Below are 27,785 nucleotides of genomic sequence, written 5' to 3'. Positions count from 1 at the left end.
ATATCTACCAGGCCACTCGGGGATGCAAGCTCTCCCAGAAACTGCTTTCTTCTTTTCCCTCTTCTTCTCCCCTGAATTCAGTCAGGTGACCCAGCCCTGACCAGGAAGGATGAGAAGCAAGTTAGCTCTTTTCAGGTCCTTTATGCTTTATCTTCTATGGCAAGAATACTAGCAAGGGGGCCAATCAGTGCCGCATACCATAGCCATTTCTGGATTGATACCCCCACATTGGGAACTCATCTGAGACAACCAAAGAGTTTTCAAACAAGCTGCCAAACAGCTGTCAGAAGATACAGGAGTTTTGATCATTACTGACCTGCTCACCATCAAATCAGAGACCTTGTAATGAGAAATATATCCCTTTAAGAGTCCCCAGAGCCATCCAGTCCATCAGAACACAGGCACCATTCTAGCTGAACACAGCTTTACAGGAAGTGGCTGAAACAGCCTGCACAAGCCTTAATAAACATCTGAAGAGCACTGAAGTCAAAAGGCTTTGGTTAGTCAGTAAATCACCCTGTCTGCTCTACCCAGACCATAACAGGATTTAGCAGCCTGCCAGCATCAGGCAGCTTTTTGCCTGTACCCATAAAAAGCCATTTTCTTCAGAGAAGATCCAACTTTCAGAAGCGTAAATCAGGAAAGCAATAGTAGCAACAAAAGTCAGGGCTAAAAAAAATGCAGAATCACTCCAAGAATAAAACAATCATCTGGAGAAATACTTTCCCTGGTTTACCTTGAGCAGAAGAGGATATTTGCAAATTCTCTGAATTGGAGTCAGCAGATAACCCTCTAGTGGAATGTCTGTCGTCTTTCTGCCTCCCAAGAGCATGCAACCCTATAATGAAAAAAAGAAACAAATGTTACCTCAGACACAAAGCTTTGAGATGATTTTTGACACAATTTTGTATGTCTAAAACATGCCTTATGGTGAGAAAGCACTTTACCACACCTAAGGTACAGGAAATGGCATTTCATTCATCATACAGTCATCAAGTCTGACATACAGCCATCAAGTCTGCAAAGTTCTGCAGGCATCAGCAAAATAAAATTTTCAGTGGATAACAATGGCTGTGCAGAATGGTATCTTCTCAGAGAAATACTATACAGCTGGTGACTCAAAAACTATTCTAACAATATGATGGCAAACAGCAAACCTAGATGGACCGTTACCTAAAATAATCCAATTTACCCCCCCAACAGATACGACCTGTTGTCTTTGTTCACTATGTAAAGTTGTATACTGTCAGTCCAGAAAACTCTTGAAGGCTAAAATAAAGCCTACTAACTAGTAATCATGTAATTAACTTTAGCCCAATTGTTGTGTTTGAACTGAGCTGGAATTGAAACAAATTAGTCATCTGCATAACATCCACCAATTCTCTGGCAAAACATTATGCCTGAGCACAGCTGAACAAACAGCCCGGGCACACTGGCTGGCTAACTAGCACAGAGGGAACTTCTCAACAGATTATGGAAATTCATTTCTCAGGATTGATATAGAAAGGGAGTTTAAGAACAGGAGATGACAGTGGGAAAAAAAAAACCCTTCTAGTACTTGAACTGTCCTTAATTGGTAACAATAATCTGTAATCTTTGTGACAAATCAATACTGCCCTACTGTAAGCTTTTTTACATTCCCTGATGATTCCACTATTGGTTGCTGCTAGAGACAGGTAGGAACTTCAGGTGGCCTTCAAATCTATTTCAGATAAACTATGTCCACACTCCTATAGTCAACCATGAAAATGGACTTTGATCCAAAAGTCACTCCAGTTGCAAACTTGTCCTGTACACACAGAAGTCAAACTTTAAATGCAGTTCAACCCAGAAGTGCCTGCTTTGGGACATTACCAGTAGTGTTTTCCCCTGTGAAACACGTGCTGTGGCTCAGACACACCCTGAAATTTAGTGAGCTTTCTGGCTGTAGCTCTTCAATTTTTTTCTTCAAGGAATGTTCACAGGCATCATGCATTAAATCTTCTTAGTCCTAACTGGTATTTTTTATAGACAATTGTCTGTAAAATAACCTGTCCCCAGGCTATTCTAGATCTGTGACATTGGCTACCCAGCTCATAATGCTCCCTGTCCAATTTCCAAGTCTCAAGTGATTCAGTCCTTGCCATCTCTTCTTTCAGCCCTCTCTCTAGCTCTGGGCTCAAAACTGCCCTTTAACACTTACTGACTTTTCAAACACATTCTCACATTCCATGTTTCAGCAGTTGTGAGGAGGCAATTGGGCCAAATCTATCCTCACAAGTAAAGCTTTGTACTTAAGTTCTGCCTTCTCTGCATAGTAGCATTGTAGCACTGGTTTGGGAGGCAGAGAAGGGAAGGCAGGCCTGGAAGAAATTACAGCACCACAGCTAAGCAGACACATCAGTGCAGCCCTTCTTCCCACATTTACTGCAATTTTAAGTCTCTTGGATTCAGGTGCTGCAGCAAGCCACAGAAGACAGTGTGACATCTTTGCTGTCCCTCGTAATCAGTTTGCCAGCTGCTGTCTCTAAGACAAACAGAAAACTTTGTCAATACAGTGGAAGTGGAGGACATTCTGAAGGTTGGGAAGGACTGGGTTTACATGCACCTTCGTCACCTTTCTCATTGGTTTCCCCCAGCAGAAGCACCCTAAAAAAACCTCATGAATAAGGTAAGGGTCATTTAGTAATTCAAAGTAATGGTTTGATAAGTTCATTAAAACTCTGACATGACAAGAGACTCTGCCTATGCAACAGCACAAGGGTGGGTTCCCTCTGAGGCCTATATCTTGTGGCTAAAGGAATGCTCTGGTCCTGCTTGTGACTGATGTTTATATGGAAGTTTTCTTTTGCTGTACTACATTGGGAAAGAACAGAACTTTTACAGCAAGCAAAAAAAAAAAGAGCAGAAAGAAAACCAGGTCCTTTGCAAGAAAGACAGTCTTCATTTCACTTCATAGAATTTACTAGGAAAAAAGCTAATGTGACAAGTTATTCCCTTATCTATGTGCCACCCCCATTACAAATGCCACTCATCCATGGTCAAGAAAACAAGACATTCAAAAATCAAGCACAACTGGGGTGAAAGCAAGGAGGAGAAATAACTAAGAAAGGAAAGAAAAGTAAGGAATGCAGAGGTAGAAGGCAGTGCGCACTGACTGATTCTCCTTCCAGCCCAGCCTCTAAGGCAGGTTTGAAGGCTGTATGGCCACAGTCCCTCCTTGGATGGGAGTTAGTTACTTTTGATTTAAGCAGCAATGATGCACTCAATACAATTCATCCAGACTACACTTCTTGCCCTCAACTGGACTCATGGAGAAAAGGGTGTCAGAAGCAGGTCACATTTTTCTCATGAGCCTGTAAAATGTGAATTGGTAAGAGAACTGAGCAGGGGACCACATCCAATGGGAACTAGCCTCAGTCTTGCTGCTGACTTATTGCATTATTCCTTTCATCTGCGCGTGGTTTTTCTGTTGTTTTTTAAAAAGAAAATCTTCCTTGTTTCCACTGCTATCACTCCTGCTGGTAGTGCTCAGTTCTGTGCCTCAACTCACCAGTGATTTCAGTGCCCCTCCACCCTGAGTGCTCCATACCTGCAGTGGGTAATACCTGTAAAATGCCCAGCATTCCTGGGATACCAAAGAGCTTTTATGAGCACAGGGCAAAGTCAGATCATTCAGTCAAGAGTGCTAGAGAAGGTGCTTACCAGAAGGAATGTTCTCACTGTGGGGATCTTGTTCAATTCCATCAGCAGTCTGAGTGCCTTCTCATGGTTGCTACAGTACTCCTCATACACAAAGAACTTGTCTTTCTGCAAGGAAAAACAAACTTATTGACTCAGACACCACTGGAGAGATTATTTTGCCAGTCTGCTACCAAATTCTTTATAAACAGAGGTGGACTCCAAGAGGCATTAGCATTGGAGTTTTCAGGAAGTGTGTGACACTCGTAATGTGAGTAATGTATATAGGTTCTTACTAATTCCTGATTTACTGTTGAAAGTTAACAGAGACTCTTCTGAGCACTGAGACTTTCAGCACTTTTCCTCTTAATGCTCCACTGAGATCACTGGTATTCTTTCCTGAAAGGAGGGATTTTGCTATCAGGAATACTTGCATCTGTGTCAGGATATTCCATGAAAGTAACCAGAAGCAAAACAAAGCCAGGAGCAAGGGAGCTCACCACTCCTGCAGAAGAATGCCAGGTGGAAGAGCCAAGGCCTGAAAGAAGCTCTGAGATCTGGAGGGGAACTATAACACAAAGAAATCCCCTGCCTTTCAAGGGGTGAGAGCCAGGCCCCAGTAGGTTGGCTAGTTTACTGTGTTCTGAAACAAGCAGCAGACAAAACTTAAATATGTATAACAGATTCTGTAACTGGAAGAATTTCACCAAATACACACCAAATAACCAACATATTACAGATAGTAAAGGAAGGGAAGGGTAGCTTCACAACTAGATTGAGCTACTAACGCTGGGACGTCACACCCACCAGCACATGCTGGAATGAAACCCCCTGTTAAGAAATGAAGGTCAGCTGGCAGGTCAGGGTCAGCAAGTTCTGCTCTACTGATCTTCAGATTCAAAGACAGTGCAACTCCTTCTATCTAAAAATGATCAGAGACGCTGAACCCATTGCAAACACTAGATATCTGGAAACACTGGAGTGATTCACAAAAGAAGCAGGAACAACTATTCCAATGCCAAGCAGATACGGCAAGGGGCGAGTTGATCCTCTCAAAGCTGGTAGGAAGGGGTGAACTTTCAGCAGCTATATTCAGAGCTTCCAGTATTGCATTCACTAGAATAAAAGGAGGGTCATGAGATTGTATTAGGCTTTAGGCAAAATGAATGATTCAGAAGCAAAAAAACCCATCACTTTTGAGTGCTTCTCAGGATAGCACTTGATTTCCTGGCTCAGGTTAGCTTCTATACCATAATGCAGCACCATCTATAGGTACCCAGACAAGCTAGTTTGCATATCAAAAATAATTTCAAAACATTAGTGTGGCATTGTGCAGGGTAATATGTGAGGCTTTCTAGAGCTACCATCTCAGAGCACCAAGCCATGTAGCCAATGCCTTCCAGAGTTTGCTGTTGTGTTCACAGCAGGATTCTGGTCTGAAAACATTCTATCTGAACCTTTTAATCTCCCCAGAATTTGGAAGATAATTTTTTGGAGTTTTGATTGGAGTCCTAGCACTCTTAGAGCTTCCTGTGTCAGCTGAAGGTACTTTCAGCATCTTGCTACTTTTAAGACCATTCACAGTGATCCAAGCAAAGAACTACTGAGAGCTGAAGGAGTTTACTAGCATGGGACTACAGCTGCAGTCATTGGGTATCCCCTTTGCTATTGTCATAAGGAATAGAAATTGCATTTATATTAATTTAGGAGAATTTGACATTCTGGTCAGATGTTCAATGGTTAGATATAAATGTTCAGAATCTGTAAAATGCTTTTGGGTTTGGTTTAATTAATTTTTCCTTTCCTTGTACTTCAAAAGAAAGAACTGAAAATAAATAGATGTGTGTTCAAACATGAGAACAATGGTACAGAGCAAATAAAACAACAGCCACAAAGGGTATGGTGCAAAGAGATGGAATGCAGATGTTCAGGACTTTTATCCTTCATCAGCAGCTGTTCATGTTGCTATTGGGGTGCAATACTGGGAAGCTGTAAAGAAACAGAAGTTTCTGACCACCAGATGCAGGAAAAGGCAGGCCTGGGTCCACAGCACAATAGGAAAAAGGCAACAGGATTGTTGTCATCCATAAAAATAGGAGAGTTACAGAGTAAAACAGACATAGAAGTTTTTCCCACATCTCCAATCACTTCTTCTCAACTCCCTGGATGCACACAAGCACCATGCTTGAACACTAAAACCAGCAGCCATTAACAAAGAATCATCTGTTACATCAGGGCACACAAAATGTCACTGCTCAGGTTTCCACTGCAGCTTTGAGTGCCTGGAGTTTGGGAGGCTATATTTATATGATGACAAAATCCTTTTGCTAAAGCTCAAGTCAGGACAATAATTATACACACACCAGAGTGCTTTCCTCAAGTCTCTCCCAGCTGTACCCCATGCCATCGACCCACAAATATGAGAACTATGCTTAAAATTACTCCATGTCTGAAGTGTTTCATTTCCTCTCTGAGCGATATTCAGTCCTAGGCTCTCCCATAGCCTGGTGAGGAAATTATCAGTTACATAATTACAGACGTTAGCGCAGGAATTCTGAACCTGCAGTTGCTCTAGGTTGAAGTGCAATTATGGTCAGAGATGTGACCAGATAAAAATGGCAACGCACTTCCTTACTCAGCAAATCTGCTGGATACACAGCTAGACCTTCTGTTTTGGTGACAGAAGTAAGACTGTACTGTTCTCAGTTTGGTTAAAATAAGTCTTTAACCTCCAAACATGTTATTTTGGATCCACTAGTACTGCCCACAAATTAATGCAAATTTGAAAACAGCTTTGACTAGAAAAAAGCAAATAAGACATTTGGAAAACTGCAACATTTTATTTGAACATATTTTTAACAAGGCATGGCATTTTCTTGTTTCAAAGCAGGCTGAAACCAACCTTGTCAACATCAAAAACCTAAACAGAAGACATAAGTCTCAATGAAACAACATCCCTGATGACTTAGACAGTAAAACTGATCACTCATGCAACACTGCTCCAAAAAATGAGCATAACACACATTTCCCCAGAACAAGATTCTAGCTATTACATCCCCAAACCTCTAGCAATATGGCAATATCAGAAACAAAGGATCAGACAATTCTCTGCTCTTCTGCTCAGTCACACACTGTCACACACCCTTTCCTGCCCTGCAAAAGCAAGCCGGTGCTCACAAGGTGTGGTCACTCCACGGTCAGCCCACATGCCCTCTATGACATTACAGATACATCTCACATGCTGGTTCTGTTTAAGGCTGTACACTGAATTTGGAATGAATATTCAAGGATGTTCTGTACCATCTGTTACAGTCATACTGCACTGCAGCTCCAGAATAAACACTAGCACCTACCATCAGACAATGAATTTCTGATCACCCGACCAAATGGAGTACAGTAGGGCAGACAGTGTCTGTCTTCTGAAGGAAAACAATTTTTCACACCTGAATATCAGAGCAAGCACATTTCATCGTCTCTTAAAATATTTCAAAAAGACAATATGCATTAATGTCTTTTTTGGAATTCTTGCAAAATCTGCTTGCTTGCTTTAGGTGTTACTCAAGTCTTGAATCCTTCTGAACTAAAGGTCCTTGGGACAATACTGGGCCCATAACAACTACCATCCCTTGATGTATTCAAAAAAGGTGTCAATGTGGCACTTGGGCACACGGATTAATGGTGAACATGGTGGTGGCACTGGGTTGACGTGGGACTTGATGGTCCTAAAGGTCTTTTCCAACCTTGATGATTCCATGCTTCTATAAAAGCAGTGATCTATTTCTGAAGGCTGGTGGATCATTGCCAAGTAAGGCTCTTCTAGGCCAAGAAAGACCAGGAAGAGTCAGGCCTATGTAGACTAGAGGACATTAAGGATACACAAATCTCATGAAGAGGACTCAAGTACTGCAGTCTGATGGAACTCCACATGGTGAATCTGGGGATTGCTACAAGGATACACAGAAACTTAGAGAAAACGTGGTCCACTAGAAAAATGCAGTGTCTGGATAAAACAATGCTTCAAGAATTCTCAACTATTCACCAAATTTTTAATTTTTAAGTATTTTTAACACTAAGTTTCTAAAGAAAAGCACCTCTGCTAACATCGGGCTGCTGACAAGTACTGGACTCATAATGAGGACCAGGAATGACCTTGCCAGGTGATCACAACAGTGGATACACCAATACATTCAAGATTCAGGGGCCTTGTGTCACTTTCTCACTGCAAGCTCCCCACAGGACTCAATGTGATTTGATGATAATGAAAAAGCAGCACTGAGTGAGTTCCAGCACTACTTCTGAACATATTGCAACAACAGAACCTTGCCCAAAACAAAAGACCAAAGAAATGTTCCCCACGGTTTCCCTGGGTGAAATGGCAAGAGCGGGTGCTGTGAGGAAAGCTCCCGAGCCCCGCCAGGACGCCCAGTGCTGGCAGCAAGCGGCTGCTGCAACCCGCAACCGCAGGCTGCTGCCAGGGCTGCACGGGCACCCGGGCTGCTGCCAGGGCTGCACGGGCACCCGGGCTGCTGCCAGGGCTGCACGGGCACCCCGGCTGATGCCAGGGCTGCACGGGCACCCGGGCTGCTGCCAGGGCTGCACGGGCACCCGGGCTGCTGCCAGGGCTGCACGGGCACCCGGGCTGCTGCCAGGGCTGCACGGGCACCCCGGCTGCTGCCAGGGCTGCATGGGCAGGGAGCACGAACATCACACACCCCTGCCTGCAATACCAGGCAAGCACCTGCAGGAGTACTGTTTCTGAGGCACTTGAAATTGTGTTGCTTTTTTGAAACTTTTGGAACAAAAGCAGACAAATTCTCAGCAATAAAATGTGATCAGATGGGTGAGAAAAAAATAAAAAAATTCAACAGGAAAGGGAAGAGTTTCTAAAAATACATTGTTGTTTACCTCAGTTTGATGTGGTGTCCATTGTTCTAACCTCATTCACAAGTTTTTTCCCACCCTACCTACAACTTTCATACAAGACACGCATTGTCATAGTATTCCTACAAACCTTATAGATTAGGGCTTGTTAAGGGGCTGGAGAGCTTATGACAGGAAACTGTATTTTCAGATAGCATTAAGTCATTGTACTTACAAATTTTAAGAAAACATTTCCCAGTTCATGCTGAGACTGGGGTTCTGGTTGCAAACAAAATTCCAGAGCAGCCAGGAACTCCTTGTGAACACCAAGAATGTCTTCAATGTTAGAAAATAAGATCTGAAATATAAGAAGAAAAACATTGCTCGTTTTTAATATATGTCAGCATTTTTTGCTAAGTACTAATGCCAAAATACTGTGGAGCTCTAGACTTACCATGATAGGATCCAGAGCTCAGACAGGGACTTGTAAATAATGAATTACACTGTATGTGCCCTTTTCCTAGCCCCCTATAAAAATCTTTATTGCTACTGAAGTATTTGCTGAAAATTAAGCATGATAAATGCAAGCAACCTCTTTTAAGTCTTGAGAATATTTCCTATGAGAACATCCAGGTAAATGGAACCACAAGGCCAAACTCTTTTTGCAGGAGACAGAAGCAGGGAGTAGTCTGCCTTTCCTTCCCATGCATTAGAAATCCCTTTCTGATAGAAAGGGACTTGAAAGTATCACACACAAGGGTGTACCTGTAAATAGGAGACAAAATCTGCCATATGGAACCAGCCATACACTGCCCAGAGTACAGAATAGTGTACACTTCTCACAAACCTCAAGAGTAGCATTTAAAGTTCTCTTTCACTGACCTCAGTGACACCAAAAGGCACATGAAGAGGGGAAGAGGCCCCTCATTCAACCTTGTATTAAAAGGTAATGGTGACAGTTAAATGATCCCTGTGATTAGAAAATACATATGCTAAAGGGAATAAACTACCAGGGTGAAAGATGTTATAAACACATTATAAATCTTGGTCATTTTCATACAAAATATGAGAAGAAAGTGCGAATCCACGTGTAGGAGATGGAATACTACCTAGAGATGGGCAGAAGTCCTGATGTGAGGTGACAGCTAACAGTACTGGCAGCCACTGGAGAGAAGGCCAAATGGGCAAAGTAAATCCTGAAGTCTGCAGTGATATACGTGTTGCAGACAATGTTTCTATCACTTTGCTTTAACTATGTCACTTGCAAAGAGAAGACCTGCAGTGCAGTCAAGTAAGTTTTCACATTGGAAGAAGCCTCTCAGATCTGGCTCAGTGAGCAGGTGACCTGAAAGCATGCAGCGTGACAGAACCAGCCTTCATCTTCCTGGCATTTGCTGTGGGAAGTGATCACGCCTAACATCTCCAAACACTTCCTAAAATGCCTTACTTTAACATTAAACTCTTCAACTTTATGCAGTGGAATTTATTCACCAGATGTAGCACTGAGTCAGCCTGGTGGCTGGTGATATGGAGCAATTCAGACAAACAATAATCTGTAAATTAAGTCTAATCATTAAAGTTAGGACTGAAACCTCAATTCCTGGTTTAAAACAAGTTTGTCTGGTTTAGCATGGGGAGTCAAGATCAGGACTTCAAGACCTTCCTCTTTGCAGGTAGCCAAGTTCAACTCCATACTTCCATTATTCATAAAGACAGGCAGAGTATTTATCTCAATCAAACTCCTCCTTCAAGATGACTGCCTGTCCAGAGCAGAGCCTGTTGTATCTTCCTTGTCTTTGCTTCCCTCTCCCTTCAGGAATTCTGAGATGCAGTGCTCTGCACCATCATAATTGCCCACTTGTGCCTCAGAGCTCCTTTCTAGTTCTCAAAAAGATGAAAGATTCCAACACACTGAATTTGCACTAACTGGCTCTGAACCCTAAAAAAGGCCAGGGATCTAGGATCCTTTCATTGTTCCCTAAAAACTTACTGTGCTAATTCAAGTGGAGCCTGCAAGCGTTCTGCAAACGTGGCTGAAAGCGATGTGCTGATGCAGTAGCCCTTGCCTGCATTGCTTTGCCAGAAGCTGTGCCAGAAGTGGATTAACAAGCAAGAGGAAAACATCTGTCAGGGATGATTTTATCCTTCAGGAGCAGTCTTCAGGGGTGGTTTTTGATCCAAGGAGTATCTGTGCAAGCTAATGAATTCTGAGGTGATCAGTAAAGCTCTGCTTGCAGCAGAATTTGCAGGTAAGAGTGGCTTGAAAATCAAGGCAGCAGACAGACCTTGATTGCACAGGCTCCTGTACCAAATCCAGTTACCAGCCTTGTGCACACCCTCAAGTTGTACTGCCCTCAAACTGCTCTATCAGTGAAGTGACAACAGTGCCTGCTGCGAGCATAGCATATAAGTAACACATCAGGAGAGTTTTTCCCACATGAGGCAGTGAATAAATTCAAACCAATTTTTTATGACGCTGCTGCAGCTGTTAGTCACTGGCTCAATTGTAAAATCTGGGCCTGGCACAGGACTCAGTGTAGCCTTTCTGGAGAGGGCTACAGGGGCTAAAGATTAGTGAAATTTCTCGTGCCTACCACCAGCTGTAGGAGAAATCTGCAAAATAATACTGGAGGCAATAACCCAACTTATCTTAAAAACCATTCTCCTTTTGCTCAGAGGTGAGTGACTGCCTGAAGGCCCTGTATTTTCCTCTAGGCATTTCTGCACGTGAAGAAAGAGAGTAAAGATGGGCTGCTCCTTACATAAGCTGCCAAATCACTTTTATAGTCTCTTCTACTGCCAGCCCTCTCACAGCTCTCTTGTGACTCAAGACACATAACATCAGCAAGCCGATTATCACAAGTCCCAACACCACCATACTTTTCCTGGCTCTACCAGCTAGGTGGTAGAAAGGAGTGGGAAATAACAAACAAGTATCATTCAACTGCAGGAAAGACAAATTCTTCGGTATACCAGGCGATGGGGGGTGGAAGGAGGAGACAATATTAATTCTGGAAAATACGGACACATGAAAACTGTGCCTTGTAATTCTGTTTCACCAGAAACACCAGAAATAGGCATAAACCTTTTATTACTGAAGGGAAGTTCTCTTCTGAAAGCTGGGTATTGGAATAACAGCAATAAATGAGGTTTCACAGTGGCCTCAAAAAGATCCCCCCAGACATTTCAGGAATGACACAAAAATAAAGTGGTACTTCCCCAGAGGAGTATGAAGAAACTTCAAGTACAAATTCTGCTGTACAGGATTTGTAGGCACTGCATCTGATTATGTGGAAGTCATAATTAGTATTCATTTTGATGACATGAAAAATTATAGAATAATTGTCATCAACGTCAACAAACAGTTGTGTATGTTTATTTTCATGCAGAGCTTAGTTTTTAAACACTTCTATGTACACAAAGTCTACTGTCACTAATCACTTGTCTACTTTTTCTTCAGCCACCCCAAACTTACTCCAGATGCTGGACAGTGAGTTTTTGCAGAGAGGAAATTTCCAGATTTGAAGACAGCAAGAGGCTGAGCTCCACAAAGCTGCCAGCAGTCTTGTTCACAGCCCCTTCTGATGCCACCAGTCAATACCACACCTTGCTGGCCTCAAGAACTGACAGCCAAGGTGGGGCTGGAACCCTGGTCACCTGGTACATGCAGGAAGCCTGGCATGGGAAACGGAGGAGCCAGGGGAACCATGCACCAGCTGCAGCAGCACTGCAGGTGTGACACACCTCCTGCAGCTGCCCAGCTCCCACAGGGCAAAGTTGCTGCTGATTCAGGAGCTCCAGGACCAAACACAAGTGCAGTAAAGCACCATCCAGTGGCAAACAAACTGTGCTCTGTCCCAGTCACCAGTGGGTTTCACTTGCGTTTGTGTATGAAGAGGGGTTTGGTTTCATGCGCATATGTGTACAAGGTAAGTTTTTTAGCCAAATAACTACAAGAAAGTGTTTTGTGTATTTATGACATTAATGAACAACATGCACCCCTGTGAACACAGGCACTACAGAAGCCTGTACCTCACAGTTCTCTACGTCCCTTAACTATTGCCAGTGCAAAATGCATTCAGGAATCTCCTCATGCAAGGGTCTCACAATATGTAGGCCTCCCACAAAAACCCAAATTCCTTTTCACAAAAACACAAAGGAAAATTCCTGCCTCCTTCTCATAAGCCCTATCAAATTTCTATTAGTAGAAAACAGCAGATGCAAATTGGCTAAGTGAATACTGTCAAGCAAAACAGAACAGGGCTGTGGATTCCCTGCCTTTCCTCTCAAAAACACTGAAATGGTTCCTCAGTACTCTACCCAGCATTTCACAAATCTTGCCAAAGGTTAGTATTTCTGACAACACTATTCTGTTGTCAAATTTTACTAAAATTAGCTGTTGAGATGAAAAATTACTGGAAGATGACAGCTATAAGAATGGGCAAACAGATTGACAGACAGGAGCACATGTTGACAGTTTTTCTTCAGGGAATCAGCTTAATAATAAGCATCAATATGACAAGAGGATATTTGATATTCATAACCCTGAATCTAGCCTTTCCTTGTATATCACTTCCCCTACCAAGAAAACAAGGAAGACAGAAGAAATACCTTAACATTCTCCTCTGTTATGTACTTCTCAGCTTTGTCCACTGCATTCTGTCGGATCCGGTGAAGAAATGCCTGCAAAGATAAAAGAAGATTTATGTTCAAATTGTTTGATAATAGTTTGATTCCATTCCTTTTCTTCCTCTAGGTTCCCATCGACACAGTGTGGCTGATTACCTTTAAGACTGAAAGAATGTAAACATTTAGGAACCCCCCCACCACAGATATCCATGCTGCATGCAGGCACTACCAAAGACATTTCCTACAAGCTGTTGGGCTCTGCCTGACAATAAATGTCTTCCCTTTGTTGAAGCTTTTAGCTTTAATTATCTGTTACTAGCCGTAGACAACAGCAGGGTCCATTGGCTCCTCTGAAGGTTTCCTGTGTCTCCAGGGTGCAGCTGTTCTGCCCCCGGGGCAGCGTATTTGGCCCACAGAGATGTGTGTCAGCAAGGGACTGCAGTAACAAGGAAGGGACAGTCACACTGCTGGAGCTGAGGCACATCAGAGAAATGAGCTGGGGCTAGGGACAAGTTCAACAGCCTCAGTATGCAGGGAAGGGAAATGGAAATCACCAGACAGTGGCTGTCCTGTTCACTTTATTTCAGTTGGTTAAAAAACAACAAAGCAATGTCAGAACTTTTCACTTAGGTCGGGTTTCTCCTTCTCTCAGCTCTGCACAACTCTGGCTTTAACAGCCAAATCAATAAAAAGCTCTAGGCCAGATACAAATGGACAGTGATCTGAATATCAGCCTGAAAAGCAAACTCTGGCTACCGGAAGTTGCATTTGCACTGAACACATCCACAAACCTATCTGATTCAGGGGGAAGGGTTTAGAAAAGAACACTGCATGGGATTTCTATCTCAAGACTCCACAGGTTTAGCAACTACTGGCTAAAAGGCACTTCTGAACAGAGAGCAGAGGATTTTCCTATCCACAGGCACCAGCAGAGATGGAAACACCTGCAGGAGAGACTGAAAGGCAGCCCGTGAGGACAGAATCTGCTGCAATAAACTACATAACCTCGGCAAAGAAGGGAAGAGCGCTTTTCTCTCTGGTCTTGTCAGTGGTTTCTAACTTGCCTCCCACACAAAGGAGTGAGCCCTGGGGAATGCAATGATAAAGGATGAAAGAACTTCTCTTACCCACCTGAGAGAGTGAGGGGAAGTTGGTCATGTCTTTATTTAGGGCACAAAGCAGCTTTGTTACAGCTTGATAATAAAAAGCTTTTAAAAGCTGAACTATTCCTGAGCAAGGTCCATGTCAGCTGGTGCATACTCCTCCTTTGCTTTTTCCCTTTTGCCTGCTGGGATCAGCAGCAGCTTACAACCTGTTAAGAAGCAATTTCACTAAAACAAACTTACAGCTTATGGAATGCCTTCATCTCTGGTGTTTTGCTTGTCAGACAGTAAATACGTTCCTCTGACTTTCAGCTCTAAAAGGAGCACATCTCAGCTCCAGCTCAGGCATTGCTCTCTGTCATTCATCAGCCATTTACAGGGCAGGTACCAGTAAAGAAGACAGTGATTAATGAGGCAAAGAGACCCTACATTCGTTTTTAGTCCTGGATTTCCAACCTGCTTTTGAACAAATTTCAGGGACCATAACCACATTGCTCCTCTAGTATTGCTAAATAGGAAGAAGATCTTGGCTAGATTCCAGCTAGATAGGGAGAACTCAGAGGAGTTTGTGGGGACTAAGTCTGAAGAATAGATTCCTGCATCAAAGGAACAGGACACATGTGCCAGTGACAGAGGGGTTATTTTCTAAGGACCAGCCACTCCACCTTGCAAATAATCTGGCCAGGAAGTGTAGCACTCAGCAGCAGTCAGGGACCTGCCTGAGATGAAGTGTTCAGCATGATGCCTGATGACAGGAGGAATAGCTGCTGCACTCCCACTTCAGGGCTGGGTGTGAGAGCTGAGCATTAGTGACCAGGCATCTGAGTCATACAAGGTGGCACATCAGTCTAGAGACACTCATTTGCTAACGGTAAGTCAGGCAGTGATTTTCCTTGCTTTAATCACAAACATGTTTGGAGACAACAAACCCAACTGAAATGATCAATTAATCTACATAATTAGCAGCTCCACTGGTGACTAATAGTTACCTACATGTCAGTCCCAGTATGAAAGGTCTAATAATAGAGAGCTGTATACAGGAAGTGCAAATTACATTAGCTGTTACAGGCCACTTAATAAAGAAGTGGAGACTGTTAATCTAAAAAACAGCTTTTCTGTGATGGTTGTCTGAAAAGACCACATGATGTGAGCACAAGAAAGGGAGAAAAGAAGAGAGGAAAATCAAACTAAAAATAAAAACGGCATAGAAGCAGAGAGAGGAAGAAGGATGAAAGACCTAGAAGGGAAACAGACAGTCAACTTTGTAGATAGTCTTTCAAATCTCCTACAGCCTCTGATTTGCCTTCATGCGCATGGACAGCAGTCTATCCAGTAATAATAAAACAAGACAATTACAAAATATTTTGGTCTTACAAATTTAATAGCCTACTTTCCGAAATGCAATTCCCCTCAAATTAACAAAACTTACTGGATGCAGAACAAGTTTGTTCCCCATTTTTCAGTACCTACTGAGGTGCAAGAAGAATCTTTTGCAACACAGTCATTCAAAGCATGAAAACCACAAGCTATTAAACAGCAGCTCACGGAGATAATGCTGCATGTCCTTTCACATGGCAACACCACTTTCTTCCCAACCACTTCCTGTTTGGAAAAAGCAACCCTTTTCCCAGAGATGTTATTCTGACATTCAGGTCAGCATCTCCCAAACTTCTCCAGTGATTTTTTGGTGCTCCTTGTTTTATTAGGGTCTAAGCTCATCTGTACGAGCACTAGCCCTCTAGTCCCCTGGTGACACAGACTCCAAGATCTATTACACAAGTAGTGTGCAACTCTTTTGGGAGAAGAGAGTGCTATGATCTTTCATGAGACCTACTAATTTAGCTGGAAAATCAGAGTTATTTGGACCAGAACATCACAAAAGTGATGCCAAAAGAGAGAAGGTGGTGATAGATGAATACTAAAAAAACTGCCGTGCCTATATCTTATTTACATTCCAAAATATTCTGTTATAGAAGAGGAAGTAGTTGAAAAGGTAAAACATTGTCTGGCCACCTAAACTTACTGAGACAAATTCTCTCATGCTGCTTCAACCTCTTCACACTCTACACAACTCATATATAAATTCAAGGGGTCTGGTCCTTGGCATTTTTCACAACGAGCTCTCAGGGACCCCACAGTATAACCCTTTTCATCTGCAACACCTTCAATCTCTCCAGCAACTAGCTTCCAAGGAGATGTGGAAGCATGGGGGTCAGCTTTCTTAGGAGATTTTGGAAGTATGACCTAGGGACTCTGAAAATTATTCCTAGGACACTGCAAGATGATCACAATCACCCCTCCACTGCAATCAAGAGCAGAAATCTCTACTGTGGCACGCCGTAGGTTTCCTCTTCTCTGAAACTATCAGGTATTACTGAAACAACAAGCAACTGCAGATCACTGAGACTGCTAAAGAGCTGAAACTGATGAACAGGTAACAAAAGTAGGCTCTGCCTCCTTCTACCTTCTTGTTGTAGCCTGGTCAGGACTTACAAGGACAATGATTTCACAAAAAGCAGAAGATAGGAAGATGGCTGACATCTTTCCTCCTTATTCCCCCCACGCTGCATTGCTCCCCTGCCACTCCAAGTGCTCCACTGTGCTCACACTGGGCCAGGTCTGAGCAACCCAAGCTGTTTGTTTGGGCAGCAGAGGAAGACAGAAGCACTGGAAGAGCCTATGGATCCAGAACAAGAACAGGTCATGGCACAAGGCAGGGAAAAAATGGGAAACCAGGCTGGTAAATTTTCATTCTCCTGACAAAGATTGTAAAGGCCCCATCTTCCATTTTAATGCGCTCAGTATTAGGAAAACAGTCCAGAGAAGACTTGTTTTGGTTTAAAATTCTGCTGTGGTAACACAATGTTTATTTGTGCACTGTAACTTGCTGTCCCAGAGGTCTGCTGTTCCCAAACTCAGCAGGCCACAGCTGATGCTCCTCATGTCACACACGAGCATGATTTATAGTTTGTTTTACAGTACAAAGCCTTGCAGGATTCAAGCAAATCTATGACAAATCAGAATGAGCAGTGAAATGTTTCCTTTCTGCTTCACATCATGTTAGACAAGTTCCTTCCAATACAGACTAACAGAAACATATTACAAATCTAGAATGAAATTTAAGTACAGAAGTTCATTTCATTAATTAAGTACTTTTTAATGGCCCCTTTTGTATAAAAGTGTTTTGCTCTTCTATTCACAGTCCTCATAATCCACTGTTTCAATGAAATCTCATTGTTTTTAGTGTCTTTGCAGCACCTCTAAACCACAAAAGCACAGAGCATATTTTAAGGAAAGAATACGCTAATTGTTAGTTGTTGTCACATGAAACAGTTGCACACATGAAACACAAGAAGCAACTGGGATAACTCTTAAATGCTTTTCATATGAGCCTTGTTGAACTCAGCTTGTAGCCTTAACCTGGGAAAATTAGTATTTTCCATCTTCTATGTAGCAGAAATAACACAAGCCAAACACTTGGGATGAGGCAGCGACAGTTTGCTCATGCCCCTTCTCAAAACTCATGTTTAAGGCAGATACTTCCTCAAACATTCAGAAATAGCAAGAGACTTCTTACTAAACAGCAAGGGAGGCAAAGGGTGCCTTCCCCTTAGGGAAATGAAAAGGAGAACAGAAACAGACAGTGGTGAGGCAACTGGTCCCTGTGTTGCTGGAGAAGAACAACTTAAAGCACAATCCTGTCAAACCTGTTTCCTGAACAGCTGACTGGAATGTCACATTGCACTTAAGAGGAAAGTGAGACAATTTCATTAAACTCATCAGTGATCAGGACTGATTCAGAACAAGGGTCCAGGGATCTAAATGATTCTAGAATTTTCAGAGTTAATATTAATAAATTGCTTTACACTTGTGCCATCAATTGTTTAAAGCTTCTTGCAAGTGCAGATATCCTGTTTCCAAGAAAAGGTGTTCACACTGACAAATTAAGAGGCAACATGAACAATAAATTACAACATTTGACCATAGCTAACATCTTCACCTTGCAACTGCAGCACAAGGGTCATATATATGAACAAGAACTTGCAGACGTAATTTTAATTTCTCTTTTTTTCATCACTTGAATTAGTGTTGCCACTAAATTTGCCTCCGTACCAAAAAAACGTATTTCTTTAGCAAAGCAGCTCAAAGGTACTCTGGGAACCTTGCAGCTTTACTGAAATAGTCTGACAAATTAAAAGGAGTGTTTGCTGAAGTGCAAGTTTTAAGAGCAGATGCATCCTTGCTCATATTATTCAATTGTTAGCTTTGAACCATGTCATTTTGATCATGTTCTTTTGCTTTCTATCAGATAAGAAGTTCATAAGCTAAAGCTCTACACAAATGACAGGAAAGAAAAATCCTGCATCCCCATCCCACATGTTAAATGCAGATCTTGCCTGAGTTGACCTGAGGTCTGAAACACAATGCAATAAATAATCTCAAAGTAACCTAACAATGACTGCACAGGGCTATTCAAATCTTTCGGCATTTCCGTTCAAGGGTGTTGCAGGGCTCACAGCCTTGGGTCACCACCCAGCTTGGAATCCAGATGCCTCAGCTGGGCTGAGGCTCACCCTGCTTCAGTTCTGCTGCTCCCGCCATGGCCTGCAGGGCTGTGCAGCTTAACCAAGGTCTACTGCTGTCCATCCTAGAGTCTGCTGGATTTTAAAGACAGATGAAGTAATTCTTGAGCAAATACAGAAGACTGGTTTTCCAATATCTCTTGCTGTCCTGGGCAAAAACCAGTATACAATGTAGAATACTGGGCCTGATTCAGGTTTTTCAGCTGTGAAATTAAGTTAGAATATTGGAAATCAGAAGCAACTCCTTTGACATTACTAGCATTACACATGTAAAAATGGAGAAATACTGAAGCAACAGCACTACTTTTAAAGAGCCTATTACTATACCTCTTACTGGCAATCCAGTATTCCCTCACTGCTCAATTACTGGCTGCTATATTTATATTTCTATAAAGCACATTTTAAATTATCAGTGTCTGGAGAAGAAGGAAGAACTTAAGCATCTGATGAGTTCATTACACTAAAATTCTCCTAAAGAATAGAGCCATCACTGTGAGCAAGAGCAACTCTGCAAAAACACGGTACTTGTAGCTGAGCTCTACAGGCAAATTAATTCATCAGCAAACACCTGAACAGGGATTTGTCTGATAGACAGAGGTGTTTAGTAAGAGGAAATAACACCAGAAATATCTTTTATTGCCCTAATTTCAGGATTCCTGTGTATCAAACTGGCTTTAATGCCTCAAAGCTTATTGGTACTTTTTTTTTTAAACTATCCCCTGAAGAGGAACTAAATTATTAGCTAACCAAGGTGATTAATAAAAAGCAAAAAGAAAAAAAAAAAAGAAAAAGAAAAAAAAAGAAAAAGTCACACACATCATGGGGTATCAAACACTCTCTGCAAACAGCTCAGACAGTCTGAGCTGTAGAAGCTGCACAATCATTTCACACACACAAAAGCAGAGGAGTTACAGGAGGCACCATCTCTTCCCACAGCAGACTGCATGAACATTTGCAAAATAAGCAGATTCCATTTCAGGTGAAACTGGAAAGACCCTCAGAAAAGAAATGTAGCTTCAGTTGCAAAATTCAGATATGTCACAAGGGAGAGATCCTTTGACCTGAAGTATACTTTTGATGGGTATTTTTTGTAATTGTATAGATACGTGTACCCATATTACAAAACCACCACTCGTACTGGCAATTCAATAAACATTAACTAAGCAAATCATGGCAATTTGAAACTTCTTCCCCACTTCTTAGTCTGACATATGGTGAATGCTAATAAATACTACATGAAATATAAAGGAGCAGTCAGAAATTCTGCTATTTAAAATTAATCAATAAGTGCATGTATGAATAAAATGTTTGAATAAATAAACTTGATTGTTTTTTTAAATACTAGATAAGAGAAACAGCTACTGCTAATATGAAGTACATGCCTGAGATAATTCCAAAACTCTGATTTGTCCTTAGCCAATCCTGAATTTTAAGATTCCTGCAGTTATGACCACACTTGGCTGATTTATCTTATATCTATCTTGTCATTGTTACACTGCCTATAACGTCAAATCAAACACAAAATACTGGATTTGCACAGCACTGGGACTTTCAGCTGTGCTTTAAGGACTCAGACATTCCAACTGCTTTCCTCTCACTTTGAAATTCTTGACAGAGGTCCAGCACAAAATGGCTTCTGTCAATAAATCTCTGGGGCTTAAGTGAGGACTGACCTCATCTACTCACACCCCTGAAAGCTGAAGCCTTCCCTGAGTTAGTGATCCAGGTTCCCATTACAACAGAGCAATGGGCAGGGCAGGCAACTTAGAGGATAAGTCACTGCTCTAGGGGGATGCTTAAGAAGAGAGGCCGAATTACCATCTAGAAAGGTTTTCTCTTTCTGGGTGACAAATTTGGCTCAGACCACCTCTGCTGTACCCCTCTCACTGCATCGGCAAATACAAATTCCAGGGCAGTGAGCATTACTGAGTCGTCTCTAGAAGTGAACCAGGACCATCTCAGTCACTCACGGACGCTTAGGGACTTGGGGGCACTGCAAGTTGATGCATGCAAAATTCACACGCACACAATTCTCAGCACGGCGGTGTATTCCGGGACTAATCAAGTGTGCTGATCTAGCAGCACTTCACAGAAAAAGTCTTATACAAAGAAAGCTCTAAAAAGATCCCGGACCATTATCTGCACTTCCAGCATACTGCTGTTTACACAGGAATTCTGCAACAAAAAAAGCCAGTCAAACCAAATTCATGCTTTGACTGATGGAGGGAGGTGGAACTTAAAGAAAGTCATAGAGAAATACGTCGCAGTGTTTCTCACTCCAAAGAGAGATCCCTTTCTTAAGGAGGAGCGGTTTTCATTTAAATTGCAAAAACCTTTTGTGAAGTGAAAGGCAGGCTGGTGCTGCAGAAGGGCCATTGTCTCTTCTCTGTCATTGCCCTGACCTCTGCTAGTCCCTCCTCCCCCCAGTCACTAATATTTGCATTCTCAGACAGGTCAGAAGATCCCAATTCACTTCATGGCCCCAAAAAGCTATATTTCTCACCTCTGAAATCCTTCAGGACTCATTACTATTAATTTCTACATATCTCTCCCTCCTGTACAACGTTATCTCTATAACACTTTGAATAATCTCATTATTGTAGACTTAAAAAAAACCCCAAACCCCTCCTCTTTGCTTAACCATGCCCTTTTCTGAATATCTATCCCTGGAAGATTCCAGTCCATTCAAATATCAATAGAAAATGTATGTGTTTGGATTTTCAAAAGAAACTTAAGAAAGCTACATGTGTAATTCTCTCAAGCCTTTGGAATATTCTCCCTTTTACTGGCCTCTTCATGTCATTTTCCCTGTTCTACAATAATGAAATTATTTTAATCATTTTACTGTACCATGGCACTCTTCAAAATGCTTTCAGGACAAAGTCTGGTTGAACAGTGTGGTTTACTTCATTCCACTTTTATGTAGAGAATTAAATTTGGACAAGTCTGAGTCTACTCAGTCTTAACGGTATTTTAACAAAAGTGTTTCAGAAGTAAAAGCCCAGTAAACAACACATGCATTTTTCAGGATTCAACTCATATTACTTACATTCACTGTGTTCATAGTGAAGATTGCATGCCTGCAGATCGCAACCAGTTCTACATTAGAGGCTCCAACTACTAAGATCCTATCAGCACCAGGGGATGTTTCATCAGGTTTCAGGCTGTACACAGCTACTCTTTTTTCAGGAGGGAGGTAAAAGCATCAGAAAGACTAGAAACATCAAGCAGTATCCAAAAAAAGTAAAATCAAGATGATGAAAAAAACTGCAGCAAAAAATAGAATTTCTTCAAGTAAAATTTCAAGATAACAATCTAAGCTGAAGAACTTCGCTATCAGAAAGACTATTCTCTTCCTCTTCTACTCTTTCTTTTCCCAGTGATGGAAATACACTTAATACACTGAATATTAAATAGACAACACAGAGGAGAACTTTAAAATTAAATCTAGTTCCCTGAAGTCCATGGAATACTCTTCATTAGTTGCAACACAGCCTAGGACTTCACCTAACTGAAGTAGACCAGTTCAGCTGACTGCCATCAGTTCACTGACACTTGCTCTAAATTACCTGTGAATCTAAAGCTCACATAGCATTATCTCAGGTGACCCACTTCATCTACATTGCGAACATGTAACAAAATCCCAGGATCTCATTTCCTAGGAACACTGTCTATGCCCTAATGATATGTACGTAAGATTGTCTCTCATAAGCCATTTTAGCATCAGACTTTGGCTCTAAACATTGAGATTGCTTCCAGAGGTTTCCTCTGCAGGGCAGGTCTGTCTGGCGGGGCTGGGCAGCAGCAGCCCGGTTCCCCAACACGGCCGGGAGAGGGGTCCCGGGTTTTCCCTGGGGCCCCTGGCAGCTGGCGAAGGGTCCCCTGTTCGGTGAGGCAGGTGTCGATAAGGTCCCAGTCCAACAGGCGCTCCTACGAGCGGAGCTTCGCTCACGGTGGGAGCAGCAGCAGGGGCCGGAGCCGGGCAGCGGCGGCGAGCTCCCCGCAGTGAGGCCTGCCTCGGCGGCCCTGCCTCGGCGGCCCTGCCTCCCCTCCGTGCCGGGAGCGGAGAGCCAGAGCCGCCCCTGCCCCTGCCCCAGCCCCCGGTGCCTCTCCCTACAGGAGAATCCCCTAAGCTGAGAGAGCAGCCAGTGCCACCCCTGCCCTGAACCTCGGCCGCTGCTTCCGTCTCTCTTAAGTACCGGTGATTATTGTCTCTCAGCAACAGATGGGAGAAAGTTCCCTGAGAGAAAGAAAACAAAAGGAGCAATCCTAACCTCCAACACAGTGCATTTACACTTCCTACCACAGGAAAGAAAGGAACTCAGCTTCTGACTTGCCAATTTCTTAGCATGTGCTTCGCCCTCACCCGGTGACTGCCTTTGCACACACAGACGGGTGTCACGCACAGCTGCACATGCAAAATCTGCCTTGATGTATTTGCAATTATTTACACACAAAAAAAGAGAGGGGAAAAAACCGAAGAGCATCTTTCACATGTTGGTTTAAAAAAAGAATTAGACAAATGAACCTCACAAGTACACTTTTATTACTACCCCAGGGCAGGAACAGACGGTTTGGCTGAAGGTCCAGCAGCTGATCTGAGCTGGTTTTCCTAACCAACCTGCACCATTTCGAAGCGTGCACCACCTGCATGCTCGTGGGAATGGCTCAGAGTTTCCCCAACAGTCTGCCGAACACAGTGGAAAGCACAGACTGTTTGGGAAAAAACAGACAAGAGAAAATCCTTAATTAATTATGAAATAAAATGCCAACATTTTAACAAAATCAGAAATCTCCCTGAAAGCAATGTCATTCATGGCCCTTGTTTGGTTTTTTTTCTTCTTCTCTTTCAGAAACAGCATTACAGACCTAAAGGCCACTGCAGAGTGCTCTAGAGCCAAGCTCTGACCTCAGGGCACCTCAGAAATATCGTGAGAAAGCTTACTCAGCTTACTGGGTCAGGGTTCCTGCCCAGCTTTACATACCTAGAACACTTATGCTACTCAAAACCACACCCATTTGGGGTGCCCAGACAGACCTAAACTCTTCACTGCCCCCAATACTCAATGTTTAGCAGTCACATTTCCTCTTGGACAAATGGAAAATATGCCATTTTGTCAGGTCTGAGAGCTAGAAGAGTCTAAAACCACTGCCTGTCCTACTGCCTCAAGCCAGCCAGAGCTGGGTTTCATAGTCCCCCTTCAAATACATTAGTTTTCTTGTGACAGACTGAAGAAATCCTCTCTCATGGTGGCATTCCTTCTCTGCACACACGTTCTTGCAGAACACAATCATATCACACACAGTCTTAAACTCCAGCTTCCTGTGAAACGGAGTGAAGAATGAGACCATTATATTTTAAACATAAAGGGGAAGTTGAGCTAGTGAAGCTTGCTGCAGCCCCTGAACTGGAGGGCTCCAGCAGGCAGACTGCCCTCCCCAGCCTTCCCATGGCCTCGCACTGGCCTGGAGGGTGTGCCAGGCCATGCTGCTGTTGCTGCTGCCAGGTCTGGAGTTCTGGCTTGCAGCAGGAGGGAGATGTTGGCAGCTGTGCTTCTAATCTATGCATAGTCTAGAGCAAAGCTAAAAACGTAGCTTTGGTATATACACTTGCTCTTTCTTTACAGAGGTGCAAACAGATGGAAAACCTTAAAAAGAATTACTAAAATTTTAATTTTAGAAGGGGCTTCGTGATCAAAACAGTTTTTTTGAAGTACCATGACATTTTTAAATTAAAACCAGGTAAAATTTGACCTTCCTTCATCTGAAGCATTACATTGCTTGGAAACATCTCTCCAATTCTAAATCTGTTTCTGCAACCTGCCCTTTTCTCAGTACTGCCACACCTTTCTCCCCTGCATTACAAAAACAATTATTAAAGCAGCTTAGGGACCTATCACCAGGACGGTCGTCTGGAAACTGAACTATTTTCAGTGTAGGTATCTCACATCTGCAGAGCTGCCGTTAGGATTACATATGATTTTGTTCACCATTCCATCCAGCTGCAGAAATTGTCCCTGCTGAAGAAAGGGCATCAAGCACACAGCCTGCATGCCAATGCACTGGCCGGTGAGTTTAGTAAACCATTCATTCAGGCTGCCATCTTCTCTTTTGCAATACTTCCCCTTCAGCTGCCTTTTCATTAGAGACTGACTAGTAACACCTACAGTCTAGCACAGAAATTCACACACAGAGTTCCCTTTAGAGCCAATTCTGCCATTCATCCTTTCTGCCAGTGCAGCAGCTCCCAATCCAAGTCCATTGCCAGTCACCTCTGACACTGCTGGCACTACTTCCCCCAAAGATCCATCTCTATCAGTCCAAAGAACAAACCTCAAAATATGCTGCCAAGCTCAGGTGCATGCTGGGCCAAAGCAAATAGCTGTTTTAAACCTCATCTACCACATTTACACACTGGATTGAATGTAGCCTTTGCAAGAGTACCAACTGCATCTATGAACTCAGCTGATTGCCAGTTACTGAGTGCTCACACAGAGCAGGGCTTTTATTTGTAATAAAATATTTAGAGTGGAATAACACCACAGAATTTCATAAAAGAAACACTCTCAGACTGCCAGTGGCTTGTGGTGCATCTGTGCAGATGCTTGGAATTCCCTACATAAAGCTGGAATTTAAAGTTCTGCCAATTAAATAAATGTCTGTTTCAACTCAGTTTTGTATTAAAACAGTAACCAATTTTATTTCTACAAAATAAAGTGTGAAGTCCTGGATTATAAATAAGCTTCATTTGTGGATCTCTTTTCACAGCTACTCTGCTAAATAGCTGGCTATTCTGAGAAAAAAAACACACCCAATTTGCCTACCTAAGCACAACTGCATTAGCCAACTTAAAAGGCAAAACACACACAAAAAGTTGAATTTAGACATCAGACATTTTAAATAAGTGTTGGTCATTCCCATAGAAAATGCAATAGACCTAATATCTTTTTAAGAATAAGTGTTTAGAGGCTTATAGAGGCAACATCTGTTCTAGTGAACTGTTTCAGTCTTTGCACAGTAAAGGTACCAGGAAATTCTGGATGCTCCATCAACTTCCACATCAATACAGGATCCTTTATCAAACCCCTTTTTATTTGAGCCATGTACCAAATTAAGGAACTGTGTTTAAATGCACTACAGATGGTAGACAAAGCAAAAACAGGAGGAAAACTGGAACTGAAATCCTTCCTTCTTTGCTAACAGCCCAAGCAGAGTCTTGCTCTCTGTACTCCGGGAATCACACATCCGAACCAGGAAGAGCCCACCTTCCTTTTTTCAATCTACCGATGCTGAAAGCTGTCCTGTGGTTTTCTGGGGAGGGAAGCTTAGAATACTCTCTGCTAGTCTTACAGCAGGAAGCAGAAGAGAAGCTAAACAAGAAATGACAAAAAAAACCTCCAGGGCACTTAACTGAACTTTGAAAAACCAACACAAAGCTCTGACACCAACATCCCTGACAACACAAAAACAGCCATGCCAAAGCACAGGGCCTTGCTCTTGCTGTCAGCCACTTGGGACTGAAAGCAGGTAATACAAAACACCCATGAGAAACATTGAGAAACCACAGCAGGAAGTAATAAGCACAGGATGTCACAAGAAGTATTTATATTTATTTTACTTATTCTTTAATGCACCTCCAAAAAACCTAAACTCTTCTTCAGGGCAATGCTCTACTGAAAGCACCTCACAGCTGGGAGCACATCACCACAATAGCTAGGCGGCTGTGCATTATATGATTCTGATGCTTACTATCTATTCAATGGAAAATGTAGTTTGTCATGCTATTAGTGCCTCCAGATTTGAGTGGAACCTATAAGCATTACAATCCCTTTATATATATTCTGGTAAGGTGCCTGGAGTTTTTGTTTTGACTTTATTTCTCCCCTAGTAGAACAGTCTTCGAGGCACTGCAAGATCTCTCAATGGTAAAGGGCTGCTGTGTGCTCAAAGCCCTTTTCAGTGACTCCTGGCTCTCTCCAGGTAGCAATCCAAACATTTGTTGATTTCACTTACTGTTCTGAAAAGCAACATAAGGCAAGATGCAATTACCCACAAGTCCCTATGCTACTCCTTGTTTTATTACTTCTGGCAAATGGAGTAGAAAACAGTAAAAGCAAAGTATTGGATTACTGTTTGCTAAGTACAGAACCTGTGCTAAACCTCTTTATTTTTTGAATACCACAGTAAAGCTATGCATGACCATTTGGTTTGAAACAGACCACACAAATTACTCCCTGCTCACTGTATTGACTCTCGGCTGGCTGCTCTTCTATCACTGGCACCATACAATAAAGCACCTGTTTCAAATGCACATGCTGATTGCATGGCATAATTCTACAGAATTAGGAAGTTCTAACCTCAGCCTTAAAAGTGACAGGTCCCTTGCTACTGATGGGATTTCTGGTTTGTTATCATACCACTAATTTACATGGCTTTTATCCCATCACTCCTGAAGCCTTGTCAATTACTGATTGGAAAGGCAGGCTGGTACCTCATCTTTACCTTACCCCTTGCCCTGGGGCTGCCAAGAATGCTTCTAATTACAGAACTGTCACAAACCAAACTCCATCTTTGGGGCAGGACTCTTAAAAGAGTGAACCACACAAAGTGATGCCAGAAATCTTCTGAGATGTAACCCATGGCCCTGGATCCAAGGTCCTCCTGTGCATTATAGTGCTGCTGGCACTTCATACAGGAGGCAGGAAGCTAATAGCAATGATTGTTCAGAATCTAGATGCTTAATTATGGTGGTTGTTACTTACAAAACCATCCCATTATCCTAGAATTCCCTTCAAAATCCACTGTTTTTAATTAAATATAACATTAGTACTATAACAAATAATACTAGGCCTAATACTATACTTTCCCAAATGAAGTAGAGTCATTTCTAGGAAATGCCTTTCTTCCATCATAGATGATGTTGACATTTTTTATGTTCAAAGTATTTAAT

The 27,785-nt window shown here is 42.4% G+C and overlaps 1 protein-coding gene across 3 annotated transcripts in view; it reads right to left on the bottom strand.

The window, feature by feature from the left end:
• Positions 1 to 27,785, bottom strand: part of PREX1 (phosphatidylinositol-3,4,5-trisphosphate dependent Rac exchange factor 1) — a 115,695-nt gene that overhangs the window by 54,247 nt on the left and 33,663 nt on the right. For all 3 annotated transcript variants that reach the window (XM_059862461.1, XM_059862459.1, XM_059862460.1), the window contains exons 2-5: positions 13,132 to 13,203; positions 8,756 to 8,878; positions 3,685 to 3,789; positions 737 to 838 (exon numbers count right to left, since the gene is read on the bottom strand). In XM_059862461.1, the coding sequence (XP_059718444.1) occupies positions 737 to 838; positions 3,685 to 3,789; positions 8,756 to 8,878; positions 13,132 to 13,203 (402 nt within the window). The remainder of the gene's footprint in view (positions 1 to 736; positions 839 to 3,684; positions 3,790 to 8,755; positions 8,879 to 13,131; positions 13,204 to 27,785) is intronic.

Source organism: Haemorhous mexicanus, chromosome 18 (assembly GCF_027477595.1).
Source record: "Haemorhous mexicanus isolate bHaeMex1 chromosome 18, bHaeMex1.pri, whole genome shotgun sequence".
Classification (NCBI taxonomy): Eukaryota; Metazoa; Chordata; class Aves; order Passeriformes; family Fringillidae; genus Haemorhous; species Haemorhous mexicanus.
Note: the sequence above shows the minus strand (reverse complement) of the source record. Positions and strands in the feature narration are given on the sequence as shown.